The following is a 21956-nucleotide window of genomic DNA, read 5'->3' on the forward strand; positions in this document are numbered from 1 at the left end:
AAAAAAAAGTGCATATGCGCATATGAGACCACTTGAATCAGAATTTCAGACCTTTAATCTGACGTTGTATCAAGATTTAAGATAATAGGCGACGCTATATATGGTGAATGGTTAGTTAATAACCCAATAACTAGATACAATATTTTCCTCAGAAATATATTAACTAGATAACACTCAGAAAACAAAATATTTAGGAATCGGGACAGAAAATAATTATGCCATTTTGCTCCCTTTGGTCTTATTTATAAGGTTTGTGTTGTCTTTGGCGTGTGATTTGGGATAGGATCAAGGAGTTAGTGAAATCATCTCTCTTATATTATGGTTGATTATACCTATCTATAGGGATTTGGATTTGGTGGCTAACTAAAAGATCTTATACTTAACTGAAGTCCCCCATAAATAGGGGTGGAGACTTCATATCTCACACACCACTTCACATATTCAAATTGGCGACAGGTTCATGAGATTGATCGCAAGTTTGCGGATGAGTCTCGTTCGTCATAATTCCCTCAACCGCTAGGATCCTAGCCGGTCATCGCTAGTTGTCAATTGAAACACTTCGTCGCTAGTCGTAGATCGAAGCACTTCGTCGCTAGTCGTAGATTGAAGCACTGATCCAAGGTATATGTCTCCCCGCATCTTTTAATAGTTTGATCTCACATAGACCCTCTATACTACCTATGTTTTAACTTACTAGGCTGTACTTTCATTTTGGCAGATAGATCCCTTGTGATTTTTTGCCTCCTTTACCCTCAGATAGACTCATTAATTTCAACCAAGGGTAATATCTGTTAGCCAGCAGCCTCCAACAGCCATTGTTGAATTTTAATTAAGTGGCAGGACCCACTTATTTAATATTCTACCGAAAGTTGTTGCAACGTTTAAAAAATAAAAAGGTGGCGGGTCCTACCAATAAAATATTACAAGTGGCGGGTGCCACCAATAATATTTTATTTATGCATAGTATTTTTTAAACACTATAAATAGGGCCAAAACTCTTTAAGAAAAATCATCCCAGAAACAACTGCTCTTATAGAAGAGTAAGAGAGAAAATGTAGAGAGAGTTTGTGAGAAATCTTGGAGAGTATCTTGATCAAGAGAGGGTGTTCTCTTTGATCCTTTTCTTTTGGAGTATAAAGAAATTGGGCATCGTCGTTGCACCGTGGAGTAGCTCCGTAAGAGTGAATCACGTTATATTTGTGAGTACTGTGATTGAATTTGTGTATGTTTGGGTGTGTTTTTGCATCTTCGTTTGAGGCCTTCTTTTTAGTGTGTATCTCAATAAATGATATTAGAGCCCGACTTAGAGTATATATCTGCTTATCGTATGCTCTGTGCCTGCCACTAAAAGTGGATCTTCCACATCAGAAAATAAGTTAGATTATCATTTACTCTTTAAAAGCATTGGGTACTATTCACGAGTATGGTACTATTCATAAGTACTGTTATTATTCATAAATACTGTTTGAGAAAAGACGAAGTCTTTCGCCATATGATCTACAGTTGAAGACGATAGGCTTCGGATTGAGAAATTCGACGGCCAAAATTTTAGGTATTGGAGGATGTAGATAGAAGACTATTTGTACCAGAAGGATCTCTTCCTATCCCTCCAAGGAGTGGAGGGGAAACTTGAGAAGATGGACGATGATAAATGTAAGGTACTCAATCGTAAAGCACTTGCCACCATCAAGCTCAACCTTCGATCACCAGCATGTGACTTACAACGTCTCGCATGCGACTACCACCAAAGAGTTGATGGAGTCCTTAGAGACGTTGTAAGAGAAGCCGTCTGCTTCAAATAAGGTGTACCTGATGAAGAAGCTATTTAATCTAAAGATGAAGCAAGGAGCTCGCGTGGCGGAATTCTTGAACGAATTTCAGGCTGTGGTGCAACAACTTGCTGCAGTGGATCTCAAGTTCGACAATAAGATCCAAGATCTTCTGCTACTTTCTTGTCTACCAGATTTGTGGGAGAAATTGGTGATGGTGGTGAGCAACGCCAATGATAATGACAAGATGAATCTCGACACGGTGATTGGTGTAATTCTGGATAAAGAATCTCGCCGCAAAGTCTTAGGAACTGAGGCCTCTAGCAGTAGAAGTGCTATGCATGTCGAGGCACAAGGGCGTGAGCAGAAGAATGGTAGGGGCGACGAGACTGATCAAAGTCCAGAGGGAAGTCTAAAGGGCTGAACCCGAATGGTTACGGTGAATGAAAGTGTTTCAAATGTGAAAAAAAGTGTCACTTTGCACGGGACTACGGAGCTTCTGTTCCAACATCAGCAGTGGATGATCAGGCTGACGGTGCAGCAAATCTCATGCACGAGACGGATTCGGATGCACTTCTCCTATCTCTTAAAGACAAGAGCGATGTGCGGGTCATCGACTCTGATGCATCTTTCCATGCAACCTCACAACAAAAGCTGCTTTCATTGTTCATGAAGAAAGACTTAGGAACAATCTATCTTGGCGACGATCAACCTTGCAAAGTTTCTGGAAAGGAAAATTGTACCCTCAAGATGGAGGCGCGACCATCTTCACGTTGAACGACGTTCGGCATGTAACAGATCTCAGGCGAAATCTTCAGTCGGGCAACTGACTAACTCCGGTTACAGAATATCCTTCGAGCAGGGGAAGCTGGAAGGTGTCCAAGGGTGCTCTGGTGGTGACACATGACAAACGTGAGGGGTTTCTCTACATCGCCAATGGGATGATCGATCGCTTTCTTGTCGCAGGACAAACATCATCATCATCATCCATCGACTACATGACTTGGCATCGGTGACTTGGTCACATGGTGAGAAGGGGATGCAGATTATGACCGCGGGAAAGAGACTTCCGGGTCTGAGCAAGACCGATCTGACTTTCTGTGAGGATTACATCCTAGGCTAACAAAAAAGGGTGAGTATCAACAAGATCGAACCGACTTTAAAACTGCAGAAATTAGAGTTGGTGCACAGCAACGTATGGGGACCTGTGTAAGTCCTATCTGTTGGCAACTCTATTTACTTTGACACTTTTATTAATGATGCTACTAGAAAACTGTGGGTGTTTTTGTTAAAGCACAAGTCAGATGTTTTATCATCTTCAAGAAGTGGCTTGTCTGTGTGGATAACAAAACAAGCAATAATCTGAAGTGCCTAATATCTGATAATGGAGGCGAGTACTACAGCCAGGAGTTTGAGAACTTCTGCTCGTTGTAGGCGTCAAAAATTGCCTATAGGTCCCTGAATATGGCTCGAAACAGATAGAAGACGACGAACGTTGATATCTGAGTCTAAGAGGATTATCTGCACGCCGACGCCGCGCATGAAATGAAGTGGCGAACCGAGTGGGTCTGCGCGCTCGTCTCAAAATCAGCTCGCGCGCGGTCGGTCAACACGCGCGTGTCAATCAGTTCGTGCGTATCGATCAACACGCACACGTCAACCAACCGCTCGTCAAGCGCACATCAATCAGTTCGTACGCATCGATCAACACCGCGCACGTCAACCAACGGCGCGTCGATCAACTCGCGCGCATGCAATCAGTTCGTGCGTATAGATCAACACGCGCACGTCAAACCAACGGAGCGTTCGACGGTTAGTCCCGCCAATGAAACGTACAGTCAACAGACGATCAATTAGGTAAAACGGTGAAGAATACAAGTCCCGAAAAACCGAAAAACACCAAAAAGACTCAGTGAAAACGTTCAAAACCCTGCAGTACCGCGCGGGTCGGACCGCGCCGACCCGCGCCCACGCGGGTCGGCCAGGTCCGACCACAGCGACGTGGGTCGGACCAAGCCGACCCCCGCCGCCCGCGCGGGTCGGCCAAAAGTCCCGACCTGCCGCCCCCCGCGGGTTAGCGGTGTGTTTCGCGCAGATTTGACCCGAAAACGCGTTTTTGACGGTTCCGACGGGTTTTCACGAGATCTTTTCAGTTCCAGAGGTTCCTAACTGCCTAAATCTTATCTCTAAACATGGTTAATCAGTTATTAACTAAAGATAAGGAGAAATCATTCATTCTTATCTAAAAAACCCTCAACCGAAGCCTATAAATACAAGCCTAGGGCCTCCGTTCAGGGGGAGGGATTATTTATCAAGAGGAGGAGGTGCTGTCGGATTGAGGAGTCAAAGGAACACGAATTTCAGCGAGGGTTGACAGATCTTGGCGAGTTCTTCGACATAAAGAAGGAGAGTTCGAGAGATCCGACGCCCGTTTCCCCTATTTTCTTGAGATCAGGTTTGGTCTTGATTTCGAGAAGAGCTACTAATTTTGCTTAGTCGATCTCAGCGCTTCAAATCAAATACTTCCTCGGTGAAGGCGGAGCTTTGCCGAATTTTTAACAACCGGATCTGATCGACGGTCATCCACGGATAAACCCCGGCACAGGCAAAGATCCCACGCAAAGCAACGGGTGTTAAACGTCCTCTGCGTTTTGTTTGAACGAGAATTAGATCTTTTATTTTTATTGTGTGAAGGTCTTATAAAAAGACCGATCTTTTTGAACTTATTGTAACGATCGAAGTTGTAATGAGTTATACAATGAAGAAAACGACTTTCAACGCAAACAAGCTGGCGATCACATTGGGAGCCAACGGTCTCGCTGCCGAGGCTGTCGTGTCGCAACCGACGATTAAGGTCCCGGTTGAAGAGGTGATCGAATACGAGTTCGACCAACAGAAGTACGAAGAATACCTCTCGTCCTCCTCCTCCAGATCCTCCGCTTCTCGTAAGCGCAGGAAGATCAACGCCCCCGTTGCTACGGTAGCTGAACCTTACAACGCCCTTCCGGCCTCCAACGAGTCCGGAGTTGTAGATCTGAACTCTTTCTCAATCAAGGAGTTGAGTACAGAAGACGCGCCTACTTTATCGAAGAGAGCTCGTCAAAGGCAGCGCCAAAGCCTTGCACGCCAACTCGTTAGGGCTTTGGAGTCAATTGGCGGGATCCGTTACGAAGCGGATCTAAAAATTAGGCAACGCCAAGCGCCCCAACAGCGAACAAATGCCCTCTCCTCCAAATCACCAATAAGTGAATGGGTACAAGTCAAAAGGACCCGTTCAACTCTTGAAGAGCGGATCAAAAAGCGTCGCGCACTGCTTACGCACGCGCGAATTATTGCGCAAGAGGCCAAAAGGTTACAGAGGGAAGAAGTGGAAAAGAAGCCACAAAAACTGCACAAAATTTGGAAGCCAAAGTCCAAGACGACGGCAAAAAAGATCGAAAAACGCGGGTCACTCAAATCCGACCCGCCAATTCGCATGTCACTCGAATCCGACCCGCCAATTCGCATGTCACCCAGATCCGACCCGCCAATTCGCAGGTCACTTGAATCAGATCCGTCAATTCGCAGGTCACTCGAATCCGACCCGTCAATTCGCAGGTCACCCAGATCCGACCCGCCAAGCTGTGGGTCACCCAAATCCGACCCTCCAAGTCGCGGGTCATCCAAATCCGACCCTCCGCCCCGCGGGTCACCCAAATCTGACCCGCGCCAGAGTCAAGGTAGAAGATGTTCTGCACCTGTTTCGTCGATCCCTTTGAGTTCCGCATCTCCGGTGGAGCCCCCGATAGCGTAGACTTATCCCGTTTCAAGAGGAGGATGACGGATCGTCTGGGTCCTTTACATAAGGATCTAAGACAAGGATGCGATCAAAGAACGCTTGGATCTGGTGACTGAACCCCGAACAATTATTCGATCTGGGGGTCGTACACGAAAAACTCCTGTAATTGACCACTTCGGAAGTCGAATTGGAGTCCAAGAGCCCGTCAAGAGTTCACGCTTACTAATGCATGACTTTAAACGTGTGACTATTGAGAACGCCAACAAGATGGTAAATCCCCTAAAAGAAACGTATTCATCTGACGATGACAATGTTATACCAGGAAAGTCGTGCTAACACATGATAGGTTACTCCGTTCATCTGACTGATGAGTTGTACTATCAGGCTAGAGGTACGAACAAGTCTTGGAAGAGAAGTACCCACAAATCGGAGTCTCACTGCCCGTGCGCTAAGCTTATCAGGGCAGTATTATCAGCGTGTAGCTGCCCCAAGACCGCTCCGCAGAGGGTCTCGGTATTCGAGAGGATCTCTAACGGAATGGCAAAGTCGAAGCTAAGACGTTTTCGCAAGAAACAATCGGCCGTTCAAGGTGACGAACTTCCAGAAGTCACAATAAATATGGTCGATAAGGGAAAGTCGATTCGACCTTCTACTTCTGACCCCCTCGTATCGCATCGTCTGACTCGGCTACGCGCAGGGACTACTAGACGTAGGGACTATCAAAGAATGCAGAGAGGATTATCCTCGGATGACGAAGCGTCAGATGCCGACTCTGCAGTCGCTTCTGACAATACGGTATCTAGCCTAGGGCAATCCGACGAAGTATTTATGATTAACACCGAGGAAGCAACTAAAATGGTTGAGGATGCTCTAGCCAAGCAGAAGCAAGAATTTAAATTCGAAATAGAAATGACTATGTTGCGGATGAGGGAAGAGCATGACCAACAGATCCGAGCTTTGTCGAATCAGATAGGTGAATCTAGTCATCGCAACAATGTTAGCCAAGCAGCTAGCGATTCATACGTGAATGAATACATCGATGTTGATGACCCTCCCGTTGACCAGAACGCTGGGGGTGGTCTCACTAAAAACAACGACGCTAGGGGTGGTACCATCGAAAACGACAACACTGGGGGTGGCTCCATTGTTCCTCTTAAGAATTGTCCAAAGCCTGATATGAGCGAGGATGAGAAAATGAAAGATCTCGAGAGCAAAATCAACGCTCTAATGTCTGCTCGAGAGGTGAAAAGGACCGGCATTCCATGTTTCTATCTAAGAGAGTGGGATTCAATAGCATACCTGGCGAAGTTCAACCTGATTAACTTCACGCCGTTTGACGGGAAGGGTTCGCCCACACAACATCTAATCTACTTCAAGTCTCACTTGGGTATGATCTCCGACAATGAAGCCTTGATGGTTCGGTTATTCGTTGGCACCCTTCGCGGGCCCGCCTTCGATTGTTACTGCCGTCTTAAGTCCGAAAGTATTAATAACTGGGAAGACCTGGAGAGCCTATTCCTCGCTCATTTCTTTGATGATGACGCTGAGGTGTCGATCATGACACTCTTTGATGAGAAGCAAGAAGACGACGAGACGGTCGAGGACTTCGTCAAATGCTTCCGGAATAAGGCAATGAACTGCTGAGATCCGATCACAGAGGACTTCATCCTTCAAACCTGTCACAACAACCTCTCCTTGGACGTGTTGGAAATTATGGGAGTAGCACCGTCCAACAACTAGAAAGAGTTGAAGGTGCGCGAAGAGCAGGCCGAACGATTCCTCATAAGAAAGAAAGCCGAAAGAAGCCAACTGATGGCTAACCCTTCGAAATCAAATTTCGCCTTCCGTGGTAAAGGAAAAGCACCTGCAGCAGTTGTTGACGCTAACCAGACGTCGCAACAGCAACCCCGAAGACATCAGAAGACTTTGGGTTCGAGACCCAAAAAGAGTATTCCTTCAAGGACGAAGACGTTCCAGCCATCTTTGAATCCCTCCTTGAAAACAACAAGATTAGGCTACCACCTATAACAAATCAGGAGGAAGATGACAATACTACGGATCCAAACTACTATGCATACCATAGGAGGGTCCTTCATTCCACCAAGGATTGCTTTGCTCTCAAAAATAGCATCCAAACATTGGTTGAATCCGGCGTCATAACGCTGGGATAAGCCAGATGAGAGCGGCGAAACTCCGAAGAGTATATGAGTATAAACTGCTTCTCAAAGACTCTGACAAGTATAAGAGTATAAGCTGCTCCTTCTGACACTCCGACAAGTATACGAGTATAAACTGCTTCTTAATACTCCAATAGGCACACGAAGTATACGAGTATAAACTGCTTCTTAATACTCCAATAGGCACACGAGTCTAAACTGTTTCCCACTTTTGACGGGAAGTTCCTGGAGAACTTAATACTCCAATAGGCACACGAGTCTAAACTGTTTCCCACTTTTGACGGGAAGTTCCTGGAGAATATTTTGCTAATATTCTTAAGGATAACCCGATCATGTAACTGAATATTATGTCTGAACCAGTTCCGTAAAGGAAGCTGGGGGTGGATGATTTATGTAACGGGAAGTTCCCGGAAGAATGCTACAGTAATTTTCTTAGGGATAACCCGATCATTATAAACGAAGTGATAAACACTAAACCCCCACCGATCAGATTAATTGACGGTGGGACCATCAAAATTTCTTCCGGTTAAATCCGTTCAAACTTTCGTTGTATCTGTGCACTCAACATCCTCAATGTTAGAGTCCGGACATGGTACTCGGAATTTTAATGTCTTAATCCTTGACAATTTGTTAAACCCCTTCGTATTAAGTTCTTATCACTTGACACCAAGAATTGTAATGACCGTGAATTTTGATACTAGTTAAAATAATTTTCTAGTATTTTAAAACATTTAATTATGATTTTTAAAAGAGTATTTATATTTTTCTCGAATTTTTATAATTTTCTATGATTTAAAATCCAAGTTTTATATTTATTTAAATGGTTTTAATATTTATAAATTAATTTCGTGCGGTGATAATTTTTTAAATTAATTTGTTGTGTTATCGGTACTATTACATATTATTTTAAATAATATATTGTATTATTAATATTATTACAAACTATTTCATATAATACATGGTATTATTAATTACGTGTTTTTGGTATAATTTGTTGAATTATTCTACTGTTACATATTTTCTGTCGTGTTAGTATAACTAATACGTTTTACTGTGTATATAATTATCCCATAATTATTGAATTTTAAATGTAAGTAAATATATTTTTATTATTAATTATCTAGTTTAATTGTATAATATGTGTATATTTCGACTATTTTGTTTCAACTGTTGTAATAGCGTAACATGTACGTTTTTAATTGTAGATAATTATTATGTAATTAGTTTAATTTTTAAGTACCCAAAATTATTTATTTTAATTATTTTAATCATTAACCCTAACCCTAATACCCTATATGTAGACACTTTATTTTTTTCGTTTTCCAGTTCACATCAGCCGCCTTATACTCTCTCCCATTCTCGGCTCACGAAAACTCACCAGCCAGCCCCCAAGCCCTGGCCGACGACCGCCATTGTAGCCCTGCAGCCTGCCGGGACCGCCGCCCTCTCCTTGCTCGCAACAGACGATGGCGCAGATCCCAAACGCCCTCAGCCTTTGTGCGCTCTCCGGACGACCCGAGTTCTTCCCGCAGTCCCGCCATCTCCGAGCCGCCAACTCTCCAAGCCGACCGACCACCAGCCGAGATGCCGCGATACCCCCTCCTGAGTTCGTTTCTCCGCGATGACGAACTCGCAGCCCAACCATCCCCCAGCGCCAAGCAGCCGGGCAACTCCGCCGTCTCGTAGCACAAGAACCTCACCTCACGTCGATCCCGCTCCGCGGCTGAGATCCGACGCCCTCAGCGACGCAAGCCACCGCTGGCGTAACCACTTCCTCCGCAACAATGCTGTTGTCCCGTGCTCCACCTCTGTTCAGCCGCCCCCGCAGCTCCTCCAGCGGCGACACCAGCGGCCGCTGCCTCGTCGGCCCACAGCCGCCCTTGCAGCACGCCGACAGAGCCCTCACTCCGCTGCGCGACCACTCGCCTAGCCGTCGACGTCGTCGGCGATCCCTCCCGCTGACGGCAGCCTCATAGCCCCGTCGAACTCCCCACAATCAGCTCTGCAGTCCTCGTCACCGTTCAGATCCGTCGTTGACGCCTCATCGGCGGGCTATAGCTTCACGCGTCAGCGTCGATTCGTTCGACACAACCCGAGGCAAGATCCCGAACCTCGATTATTTTCATTTAATTCTTAGTTTTATCGTAAATTATTACGTGCAAGATCCCTCTCTCCTTGTTTCGTAGTTGAATATTTACATTATTATGAATCGTTTGCGTAGTTTAATTGTGACGTATTTATCTGTGTGGGATTGTTTGCTGAAGAATATTAATTATATCATGGTAATATGATAAATGACATTTTTAGAAAAATTATAATGAATTAAAAGAATTTAGTTTGGTAAAAGAATCATTTTTAGATAATTATAATAATTTAAAAGAATTATGTTGGAAAATGAATTAGTTTAGATTAATTGTTAAGCGAAATAATTTAAATGAGTTAATTTAGAAAAAGGTTAATTTAGAAAAAGATTATTTTCTGAATTATGTAGATGATGTTTATGATTTACAATTCTTATTTTGATTATCTGATATGCTATGATATTATTGCACATGATTAGTTGCATTGATTGTTTATTGTTGTGATTGAGAATTGTTAGGAGTTCATGACTATAGTGACCTGCATGGGCCACCACTAAAACCTGTCACGTCCCGCTTCCCAAAATATCGGGGAACCGGGACGCGAGCAAGCCCGCGACGTATTAGATTGAGTAGAAAGAGTTTATTTATTTATTTCTACTCAACCTAATACGTCGCGGGCTTGCTCACGTCCCAGTTCCCCGATATTTTAGGAAGCGGGGCGTGACAAGAATCCCCATTGAGTAATCAGTACAAGTCAACACTCCCACTATGATTTGTACTCCCACTCCTACTGTCTACCTGGTCAACCTTCCTACAGTAGGGCCAAAACCAAAATCCCCTCTCGATTCCTCCAATAAACGAGAGGCTCACAAATCGAGCGATCAAACCTTCCTACAGTTAGGATCCTCTCAAGCCTTCCACTCGGTCAAACATTCCTACAGTTAGGGCCAAAACCAAAATCCCCTCTCGATTCCTCCAATGAACGAGAGGTCCACTTTCAAATTGAGTGATCAATTCTTCTTACAGTTAGGGTCATCTCAAACTCCTGCTTGATCAAACCTTCCTACAGTTAGGGTCAAAACCATAATTCACTCTCGATAAACGAGGAATTCACCTTTAGTTCGGTAATCAAACATTCCAACAGTTAGGATTATTTGAATCTTTCGATTCTCGGAGTGGAGAACTCACTCCTAGTTTCACTCTTCAGATTCTCAAAGTAGAGATCTCACTTTGAGTTTCCTCTGCACTGGAGATAGAACACAAAATTCTTCCTCTTCGATTTCGGGAGATAGAATGTAAAATTCTTCCTCTTCAACTTTGAGAGATAGAATATAAAATTCTTCCTCTCCCGTATCGGGTTCGTCTTTGCCCTAGGAAAAGACACCACTTTTTCAAACTCCTAAAATCCGTGCCTCACACGTACGAGGAATTTTATCCCGAATCCTGAGAAGGGATAAGTCAATGCCTAACACGCGTTGCCGGTTAGTTCTTAACCGTAAAAAGAACAAAAGCCCACATATTCAACATTGTGACAGGCTGTTATTCATAACGCCAAAATCCGCACCTTACACGCACGGGGAATTTTATTCCGAACCCTAAGTAGGGATAAGTTAGCGCCTAACACGCGTTGCCAATTTAGTCTTTCACCGATTAAAAAAGACACCAGAATTTCAGTCTGGGGAATTTTATCCCGAAGCCTAAGTAAGGATAAGTCAGCGCCTAACACGCGTTACCGGGTAATCTATTCCCGTAAGAAAGACGAAGTCTACGTATTCAATATCGTAGCACTAAACGAGTTGACACTCTTAGTAGAACGTCACATGCGGAACGGACTTAAACAATCCGCATGCAAGCCCGATTCAAACGGTAATCGGTAAAGGCATGTCAAATCCGTTGAAGGCTGAGAATTTGCCAAAAATCCTAAGTCTACGTCTGATACACGTCGCTGTTTAGTCTTTCCACAGGAGAAAGACGAAGTCTACGTATTCAATATCGTAGCACTAAAAGAGTTAACTCTTTTAGCACAACGTTACGTGCAGAACGGATTTAAACAATCTGCATACTAGTCCGACTCAAACGGTAGTCGGTAAAGGCTAATCAAACCCGTTGATGGCTGAGAATTTGCCAAAAATTCTATAAATACGAGTTATTGACTCATCAGCTTTATTAGTTGGTCTCGTGACTTGAGCATCCAACTTCGGGATAAGATCCATATTTTCAGACGAAACAACTTTAACAAGTTGGTCCTGCAGCCTAAAATTTAGGACCGCCATGCTCCAACACCTTAAGAGCCTAAACTGTGTAGACTCCAGTAAACGTACGAGTAAAAATTACGTAAACGCCACTCAACGCGTTGCGATGAAAGTCAACATCGACCAATGCAAAACCCTAAGGTCAACGCTTGTCAACGCGTAACCCTAGGTCAACGTCGGTCAACACGTTACAACAAAAGTCAATTCCGGCCAGCGTATCAGCAATTTCGACAAAATAGGGCAAAGGATGATTCCATAGAGTTCAATCGCATTCAGATATGAATTTCTAACGAAGATGATTAGTTCAAAGTCAACTCAACGACAAGAGCTAAATTCGGAAACTTACGCATCAACTTCAATCCAAGATTTCGACAACGGTCAGACGATAAACGCAGCACCGGAAGAACTTTATCTATTCGACAAAACACTGAATAGACTGAAGACCGAAGGAGTCAAGGATTGAAGCAGTTCACAGGTCCCTCTGTGAGATTGAGGAAATGGCCTATATTATCCAAAACATTCCAGACTCCCCTATAAAAGAACGAGTCTGAAATTCTTTGGAGGGGGTATCTGTAGGCGTCAAAAATTACCTATAGGTCCCGAATATGGCTCGAAACAGAGAGAAGACGACGAACGTTGATATCTGAGTCTAAGAGGATTATCTGACGCCGACGCGCGCATGAAACGAAGTGGTCTGCGCACTCGTCAAATCAGCTCGCACGCGTCGGTCAACACGCGCGTGTTAATCAGTTCGTGCGCGTTGGTTAACACGTGCACGTCAATCAACTCATGCGCATCGATCAACACGCGCACATCAATCAGTTCGTGCGTATCGATCAACACGCGCACGTCAACCAACGCGTATCGATCAACACGCACACATCAATCAGTTCGTGCGCATAGATCAACACGCGCACGTCAACCAACGCGCGTCGATCAACTCGCGCGCATCAATCAGTTCATGCGCATCGATCAACACGCGCACGTCAACCAACGCGCGTTCGACGGTCAGTCCCGCAACGAAACATTCAAGTTAACAAGACGATCAATTACGTAAAACAGTGGAGAATACAAGTCCCGAAAAACCGGAAAACACCAAAAGACTCGGTAAAAACGTCAAAACCCCGCGTCCGCGCGGGTCGGACCGAGCCGAGTCGGACCGAGCCGAACCCCGCCGCCCCCTGCGCACCGCAAGCATGACACAAGCACTCAACAGTCAAGCGGAAAACACACATGTGTAATTCACGTAACAGATTTGACTCGAAAATACGTTTTTGACGATTTCGATGGGTTTTCACGAGATCTTTTCAGTTCCTGAGGTTCCTAACTACCTAAATCCTATCTCTAAACATGGTTAATTAGTTATTAACTGAAGATAAGGAGGAATCATTCATTCTTATCTAAAAAACCCCCAACCGAAGCCTATAAATACAAGCGTAGGGCCTCCTTTTAGGGGGATTAATTATCAAGAGGAGGAGGTGCTGCCGGATTGAGGAGTCAAAGGAGCACGAATTTTAGCTAAGGTTGACAGATCTTGGCCAGTTCTTCGGCATAAAGGAGTTCGAGAGATCCGACGCCCGTTTCCCCTATTTCCTTGAGATCAGGCTTGGTCTTGATCTCGAGAAGAGCTACTGATTTCGCTTGGTCGATCTCAGTGCTTCAAATCAAATACTTCCTCGGCGAAAACGGAGCTCTGCCGAATTTTCAACAACCGGATTTGATCGACGGTCGTCCATGGATAAACCCCGGCACAGGCAAAGATCTCATGCAAAGCAGCGGGTGATAAATGTCCTCTTCGTTTTGTTTGAACGAGAATTGTATCTTTTATTTTTATTGTGTAAAGATCTTATAAAAAGACCGATCTTTTTGAACTTATTATAACGATCGAAGTTGTAATGAGTTATACAATGAAGAAAACGATTTTCGACGCAAACACTCGTCCCATGAGATTAGGAGACTGAAGATCGTTCCAGGCACACCTCAGCACAACGGAGTGACGGAGCATATGAATCGCACTATCTTGGAGCGCGCTAGAAGTATGAGGATCCACTTCAGATTGCTCAATAGTTTTTGGGCCGAAGCTGTCAATATTGTTGCATACTTGATCAACCACGAGCCATACGCGGCTTTTAGTTATGGGATACCTGAAGAAGCTTGGACCAAAAAGAAGCTGAAGCTAGAACGCTTACGAGTATTTGGTTGTGACGCCTATGTCATGACTAATCATGCAGACCGATCAAAGCTTGATCCAAAGTCAAAGAAGCTCTCTTTCATCGGTTATGAAGGAGATGAGTATGAGTACCGTTTTTGAGATCACGATGTGTGCAAGGTGGTGCGTAGTCATGACGTCGTGTTCCATAAGAATGCGGTGTACAAGACCAAAGTGGTGAGTGGGAGTCATCTATCTCCCCCTCTTTCCCCAGATATTGCTAGCAGTGAGGACGACGATGAGATACCAATTAGCATAGAAGATGGAGACTAAGAGAACGTGTCAGAGGCACAACAACAGGATCCAGCAGAGTTGTCGATCCCATTTCGCAAAGCTCCAAGAAATCCGAGGGTGCCAGAGAGATATCTTTCCACCATGAATTATCTTCTCCTAACTGACAGTGGTGAGCCAGAGAGCTATAAGAAGGTACAATAGACTGGAAAAGCTCGGGGCGAGTGGAAGTCTACCATGGAGGAAGAAATGAAATCCTTGATGAAGAATAAGACTTGGGAGCTCGTAAAGCTTCCAAGATGACGAAAGGCTCTTCACAATTGGTGGATTTATCGGGTCAAGGATGAAGCCGATGGACGGAGACGCTACAAGGCAAGACTTGTAGTGAAGGGCTATGAGCAAAAAATAAGGATAGACTATTCTGATGTTTTTTCTCCTGTCGTTAAGTTGACCACGATCTGGACTATGCTGAGCATTGTGGTAGTTCAATATCTTCATCTAAAGCAGATGAATGTGAAGACAACATTCTTTTATGGTGATTTAGAGAAAGAAATCTATATGCATCAACCAATGGCCTTCGAGGAACGAGATAGGGAGGGCCTCGTATGTCGCCTACGTAAGAGCTTGTATGGTCTGAAGCAAGCTCCACTATAGTGGTACATGAAGTTTGAGAACTTTATGGAGGAGAACGGTTTTCTCAAATGCGACACAGACCACTACTGCTTCATCAAGAGATATAGGGATTCCTATGTGATACTCTTGATTTATGTTGATGACATGTTAATTGCTGAGCTTGACTTGGCCCGCATTGAGAAACACAAGGGATGTCTCTTCGAGTGCTTCGAGATGAAGGATCTGGGTCTAACAAACTAGATTCTTAGGATGAGGATCATCAGAGAGATCAGCAAAGAGGTTGAGGTTGTCTCAGAAGACCTACATTGAGAAGATTCTTGAAAATTTTAGCATGGAGAAAGCTAAATCGATGGTCTCGCCGTTTGCGAACTATTTCAAGCTATCAAAAACCTAAGCACCAGAGACTGCTGAAGTGCATGAGTTCATGGCTAACATACCATATGCATCTGCCGTCGGGAGTTTGATGTATGCGATGGTGTGCACGAGGCTAGATATTGCATAAGGAGTGGGAGTTATGAGCCGCTTCATGAGCAATCCGGAGAAGAAACATTGGGGTGCGGTCAAGTGGCTTCTACTCTACTTGAGATGCTCGTCCGACCATTGTCTTGAGTATGGTAGGGCGGATTTATAGCTAGAAGGCTTTTGTGATGCAGACTACGCCGGGGACATAGACTCAAGAAGGAGCACGATCGGCTACATCTTCATCTTGGGTGGTGGAGCGATAAGTTGGAGATCCAAGTTACAAGATACTGTGGCTTTGTCAACAACCGAAGCGGAGTACGTGTCTGCAGCAGAAGCAACAAAGGAGTTGTTATGGTTGAAAGCTTTTCTTCTTGAGCTTGAGGTAAGCATTGAGAAACATTTCATCCATTGTGACAATCAAAGTGTCATTCACTTGTAAGAAAACGACGCATTCCATGCTCGGATCAAGCATGTTGACGTAAAGCATCATGCCATATGGAGATGGCAAAGCAGGAACGAGTTCAAGCTTGTGAAGATTGATACGAGGTACAATCCAGCCGATATGCTGACCAAGCCAGTTCCGCTCGAGAAGGTGAGGCTGTATGCAGCCTCATATGGTCTTCATTGAGAACGTTGAGGACTGTGCAAGACGCCAAAGGTACAAGACATCTGGATGATGCAACCAAGAATGATGTGAAGATATGATTAATACTCAATCAAATCTTCAAGTGAGAGATTGTTAGCCAGCAGCCTCTAGCAGCCATTGTTGAATTTTAATTAAGTGACGGGACCCACGTATTTAATATTCCACCGAAAATTGCTACAATGTTTGAAAAATAAAAAGGTAGCGGATCCTACTAATAAAATATTATTAGTAGCGGGTCCCATCAATAATATTTTATTTGTGCATAGTATTTCTCAAACACTATGCCAAAACTCTTCAGAAAAAATCATCCCAGAAACAACTCCTTTTATAGAAGAGTAAGAGAAAAAACATAGAGAGAGTTTGTGAAAAATCTTGGAAAGTATCTTGATCAAGAGAGGGTGTTCTCTTTGATTCTTTTCTTTTGGAGTATAAAGAAATTGGGCGTCGTCGTTGCACCGTGGAGTAGCTCCGTAAGAGTGAACCACGTTATATCTGTTCGTCGTTGCACCGTGGAGTAGCTCCGTAAGAGTGAACCACGTTATATCTGTGAGTACTGTGATTGAATTTGTGTCTGCTACCGTGGAGTAGCTCCGTAAGAGTGAACCACGTTATATCTGTGAGTACTGTGATTGAATTTGTGTCTGCTTGGGTGTGTTTTTGCGTCTCCGTTTGAGGCATTCTTGTTGGTGTGTATTCCAGCAATATTTACCAAAATTTCACCTAAGCTAAAATAGTACAAAATATTTAACCTAGAGAGGTCTATCTGCTAAAATGAATCTACATGAGTAATAATTGCAAAACAATGATACGAGGTCTATGTGCAATTAACCTTATTTATAATAATGACAGCTTACCTCTCCTTAGAAAACCCCACTTCAAGAAAAAAGTGTCTACAAAAGAATTCACTAGAAATAAACCCACTTGCTTCAAATAAATTGAACCTGAAACTTGTGTCTTAATAAGGGCCTCTGTGACATGGTAGACAAATTACACTTGCATTATCAAAATAATCTTCTTCTCGACTACCTTCTCTGGAATTATATGACAATCTTAGAAAAAGATAAATAATTACAAAGCCTACCAAGAAAGTTGTTTTATCCAGACAAAGCCTACCAAGAAAGTTGTTTTATCCAGACCATCTCAAGAGTAATAGTTGGCATAGCATGATATGCTTAGTTGAACATAATACTGGGAGCAAGTTGATGTATATAATGAGATGACATCAGATTTCAACAGATAGGCTTAATGATACAGAGCTTCAAGTCTTCAACCATAAGTACCTGAATATAATCTACTGCAGGGATCAGTCGAGCAAGACGAAGATCCACTGGCCACTGATCTTGAGCTTCATAATCATCATCATATCCTAATCTCTGCCACTTGTCAAAGTGGGCTAGCATGTCAACATTCATCGTGAACTTAAGAACTTCCTGAACCGATTTAACTGTATAGTTCAGCTTGAAAGGGACAACATTAACATCCTTGGAAGAAAGAAGGTGAACAACCTGAGAATAAGGTGAGAGTATTACCTCTACTAGAAATAAGTGTTTTCCCCCCATATACCGCCAATCAGGCCCCAAATCCTTATATCTACCAAAACGCCGCACAAATTTTCAACACTGGGCTAAGGCACCAAAGGAATATTCTCAAAATTCCTAAGTATTTGTTACATTTTTTGTTTTTTGTTTTTTTTTGTTTTTCTTGGGATACTAACTCAATGTTGAATATGTGGCGGCATTTTAATAAATATCAAGATTTGGGGGATAATTTTGTAAATATGCCCTACAAAGAAATGAATTGTATGAAGATATTGGGGGCATACTCACGTCCATTTCAGCGTCTTCAAGATATCCAACAGTGAGTTTTGTTATGTCAACCGAGAATGGATCCTTAAGATGTACGTGTCGAGATGAGAGGTCGTCTGGGTCTTTTCCCTGAATAGCATCTATTATAACTCCACAGTCTTCTGCACTTCTGCAGAAAGGGCCAAGCTTATCCTGTTAAGTAGAATTTTTATTTCAGCTCCAGTGTTTTCGATCTGTTTGTATTTTTAATATAATCATATAGTAAGAATATAGTTACCAAGCTCTCAGAGAGGCTCATTACACCGGTTCGTCCAACGGTACCAAAAGTGGGACGTAGGCAAGTTGTCCCGCATCGAGCAGCAGGGAGAATCATGGACCCAATAGTTTCAGAGCCAATGGCAAAAGGAACCAAACCTACAAAGAAAACTTAACATTAATCAGAGGTATAATAAGGTAAACTATGATTGGAATCCAGGACATTAATATCCTTAAATACATAGCAGTTAGATGTGTTCGTCTTGAAATGAAATTTATGACAAAGTTTTTCTTCTTATGAAGCTATTCAGATGTAAATTAACAAATTGATGAATTCCTTTAGTCATTGATGCTACTACTACACAAAAACTCTGGAAAAAGATGACAGGAAAACAACTTTCGAATTTCAAGTGAGGCTACAATTGTATAGTCCAAGATACCTCCATAGGTTAAGCGTCTTTTCATGGGCTGAAACCTACACGCACGGAGCAATATCTTTATTTAAATCAACTTTAGTATTTTGTGCCAATAAGATTTGAACCTGATTGGTCCCATGCCATGTCAAAGCTGATGGTTGAGGGTTATAATTTTATACTCTTAACATCTTATCACATAACTACGGATGCTTAGACACATAAAAAGAAGATGAAATGGAAATGAATGAGAACCAAAAGCGAAGTCGAGCTACATTGATTTTCCTAATAAAAGTTGTTTAGATGTAATAAACATTAAAACTTGACATCCAGGTTAGTGGTTTCGATTTCAGAACGAGAACATAAATTCAAGAAGGTAGTGATTACATATTCAAGAGCGTGAAAAAGTAATGGAAATATAATCTTGGAGAAAAATGTTAATGAATTAGAATGAGCGAAACCAACAATGTTATGAAATAAATCATCCGACACTCAGCATGACTAGTTGAGTTTTGGTTCACCCATTTTGGTAGGAAAGTTTTAACTGTGGTTTTCTTCTCCACTTCTCGTATCAATCTATCCACATGCACAAATCATTCCTGTTGCGCGCAGCGGAAATTTCGGTAGCACTTCGACAGCACAACAAGAGAGTCAGGTTACAATAGGAAAATCTGTTTCACCAAAAAAAACAAGAACTTTAAGCAAAATATCTCAACCAAGTGAGATATCAACTCTTCCTCTCATCAGTTCTAGGACTGACCTGTCGAGGGAACCTAAAACCTACTACAAATCACGCAAATAGCGATACAACCAATTTACGTGGTTCGGCAAATTACCTACGTCCACGGGGCAAGGAGGGGGGAGATCTACTATTAGAGGGAGAGATTACAACTAGGGTTTACAATCACTCACAACCTAAACCCTCAAACAAATTCTCAAATCCCTCACAATATCTCTCTACAAAATGATGCTCAAAACCCTAAAAAAAGCTGCTCAAAATCACCTATTTCTTCAAAAGGACGGCTGCGTTTTTCTCCCGCAAAGGCTTCTGCATTTTCACCCCCAAAAAACCAAATTCACGAAACCCTAGAATCTTCTATTTATAGCTTCGGCCGAAAAACGCGTTAACACAACGCGTTTACACAAGTGGCCCCCACGAATGAGCACGAGACGCATCTCGTGCTCGTGGGTAACAGAACGTGGGGTGTGGTCCCCACACCCCACGTGTTCACAATTTTTCACCTCGGTGAAGTTTTCCCAAAACTGAGCCAAATACATCCAAATGTCCCAGTACGAAGTGGAACAAAACCACAACAACAGACTCAATCAACAACAAGTCGGGAACTCGAACGAGAGTCCAAACAATCTCACCCCCATCAAAGTCAACTAATCCAAACTGGCTGCATCTGAAATACTGCCTACGTATCCTCTTGCCCAAGGAATCAAGCCGAACGTAGTTCACCCAAATGGCCGCCAACGACCTCAACAATCATGAATGTGCAACAAGTTTCTACAATGATCAAACTTGTTGCTCGGAACCACCTTTGTGAGCATATCCGTCGGATTATCCTTCGTGTGGACCTTCACAATCTCCATATCGTCATCTTCAAGAACATCCCGAATGAAGTGATATCGAACATCAATGTGCTTCGTCTTCGCATAAAAAACCTGATTCTTCGCCAAATAGATAGCACTCATGCTATCACAATGAATAGTAACGGATCGCTGAGATATACCAAGTTCCTCCAAAAGTCATTGAAGCCAAATAGCCTCCTTCACAGCCTCCGTAACCGTCATATACTCTGCCTCCATTGTAAACAAAGCTACGACTGTAAGGTGCATCTCTAACATACCGGTGCACGGGTCAAAGTAAACACATACCTTATCGTAGACCGGCGCTTATCTAAATCCCCGACATAATCCAAATCAACATAGCCAATGCACAACTGTCCACCTGTAGTGTCCCGCTCATAAACCAAACCAACATTGAGCGTACCTCGAATGTACCTCAAAATCCATCTCACGACGTCCCAATGACCCACTCCTGGATCATGCATGTATCTCGAAATCATGCTCACCGCCTGTGATAAATCTGGTCTCGTACATACCATCGCGTACATCAAGCTCCCAACCGCACTCGCATATGGAGTCTTCGACATCAACTCTCGATCTTCAACTGACTTCGGTGAAAGATCAGCTGAAAGCTTCAAATTGGCTCCCAATGTTACACTAACTGGCTTCGTATCCATGCTAACATGAAATCGCTGTAGTACTTTCTTCAAATAAACCACCTGTGTCAAACAAATTTTGCCCTTCTTCTTGTCTCTTCCTTCCCAAAATGCGTTTGACCTCACCCAAGTCCTTCATCTCAAACTCATTTAAAAGCTGTGTCTTCAACTCATCTATAGCAGATCTAGAAATAGAGGCAACCAATATGTCATCGACATAAAGTAACAAATAGATGTACGCACCTCCTTTCAACTTACGAAAATATACGCAATGATCAAACTGGCTCCAAGTGTACGAATGACCAATCATAAAACCATCGAATCGCCTATACCACTGTCGAGGAGACTGCTTCAAACCGTATAGCGATTTCTTCAACCTGCAAACCAACTTATCTTTCCCTGCAGCTCGGAATCCCAATGGCTGAGTCATATATATATTTTTTCATCGATCACCATGAAGAAATGCCGTTTTCACATCCAACTGATCTAATTCCAAACCATACTGTGCCACCAAAGCTAGCAAAATCCGAATCGAAGAATGCTTCACCACCGGAGAGAAAACCTCATTATAGTCAATACCTTCCTCCTGTGCATAGCCATTCGCAACCAACCTAGCCAATACATTCCTCATGTGTATAGCCCTTCGCAACCAACCTAGTTTTGAACCTCAATGGAGTGCCCTCAATGCCCTCTTTCTTCGTGTATACCCACTTGCAACCAATTGCCTTCCGCCCCTTCGGAAGCTCAACAAGCTCACATGTATCGTTCTTATGAAGAGATTCCATCTCCTCCTGCATAGCCACCTGCCACGAATCAGCCTCCGAAATCTGCTCGGCCTCTCTGAATGTAGTAGGCACCAACTCATCGATACTCTTCACTGGAAGTGCATACGCAACTGTGTCGGCATACAGTGCTGGCATCTGTATGTTTCTCCTCTGTCTCCGAACCGCAATCGAATCCTGAACCTGAGTCGTCGATCCCTGATCCTGCATATTTGTACTCGTATCCTCCGTGTCA

The 21956-nt window shown here is 43.3% G+C and overlaps 1 protein-coding gene across 2 annotated transcripts in view; it reads right to left on the reverse strand.

The window, feature by feature from the left end:
* The window catches only part of LOC109831506 (glutamyl-tRNA(Gln) amidotransferase subunit A-like), a 49957-nt gene that overhangs the window by 2578 nt on the left and 25423 nt on the right, over nt 1-21956 (reverse strand). For both annotated transcript variants that reach the window (XM_020398840.1, XM_020398841.1), the window contains 3 exons: nt 18321-18457; nt 18065-18235; nt 17519-17743 (listed from right to left, as the gene is read on the reverse strand). In XM_020398840.1, the coding sequence (XP_020254429.1) occupies nt 17519-17743; nt 18065-18235; nt 18321-18457 (533 nt within the window). The remainder of the gene's footprint in view (nt 1-17518; nt 17744-18064; nt 18236-18320; nt 18458-21956) is intronic.

This window comes from Asparagus officinalis, chromosome 2 (assembly GCF_001876935.1).
Source record: "Asparagus officinalis chromosome 2, Aspof.V1, whole genome shotgun sequence".
NCBI classification, from domain to species: Eukaryota; Viridiplantae; Streptophyta; class Magnoliopsida; order Asparagales; family Asparagaceae; genus Asparagus; species Asparagus officinalis.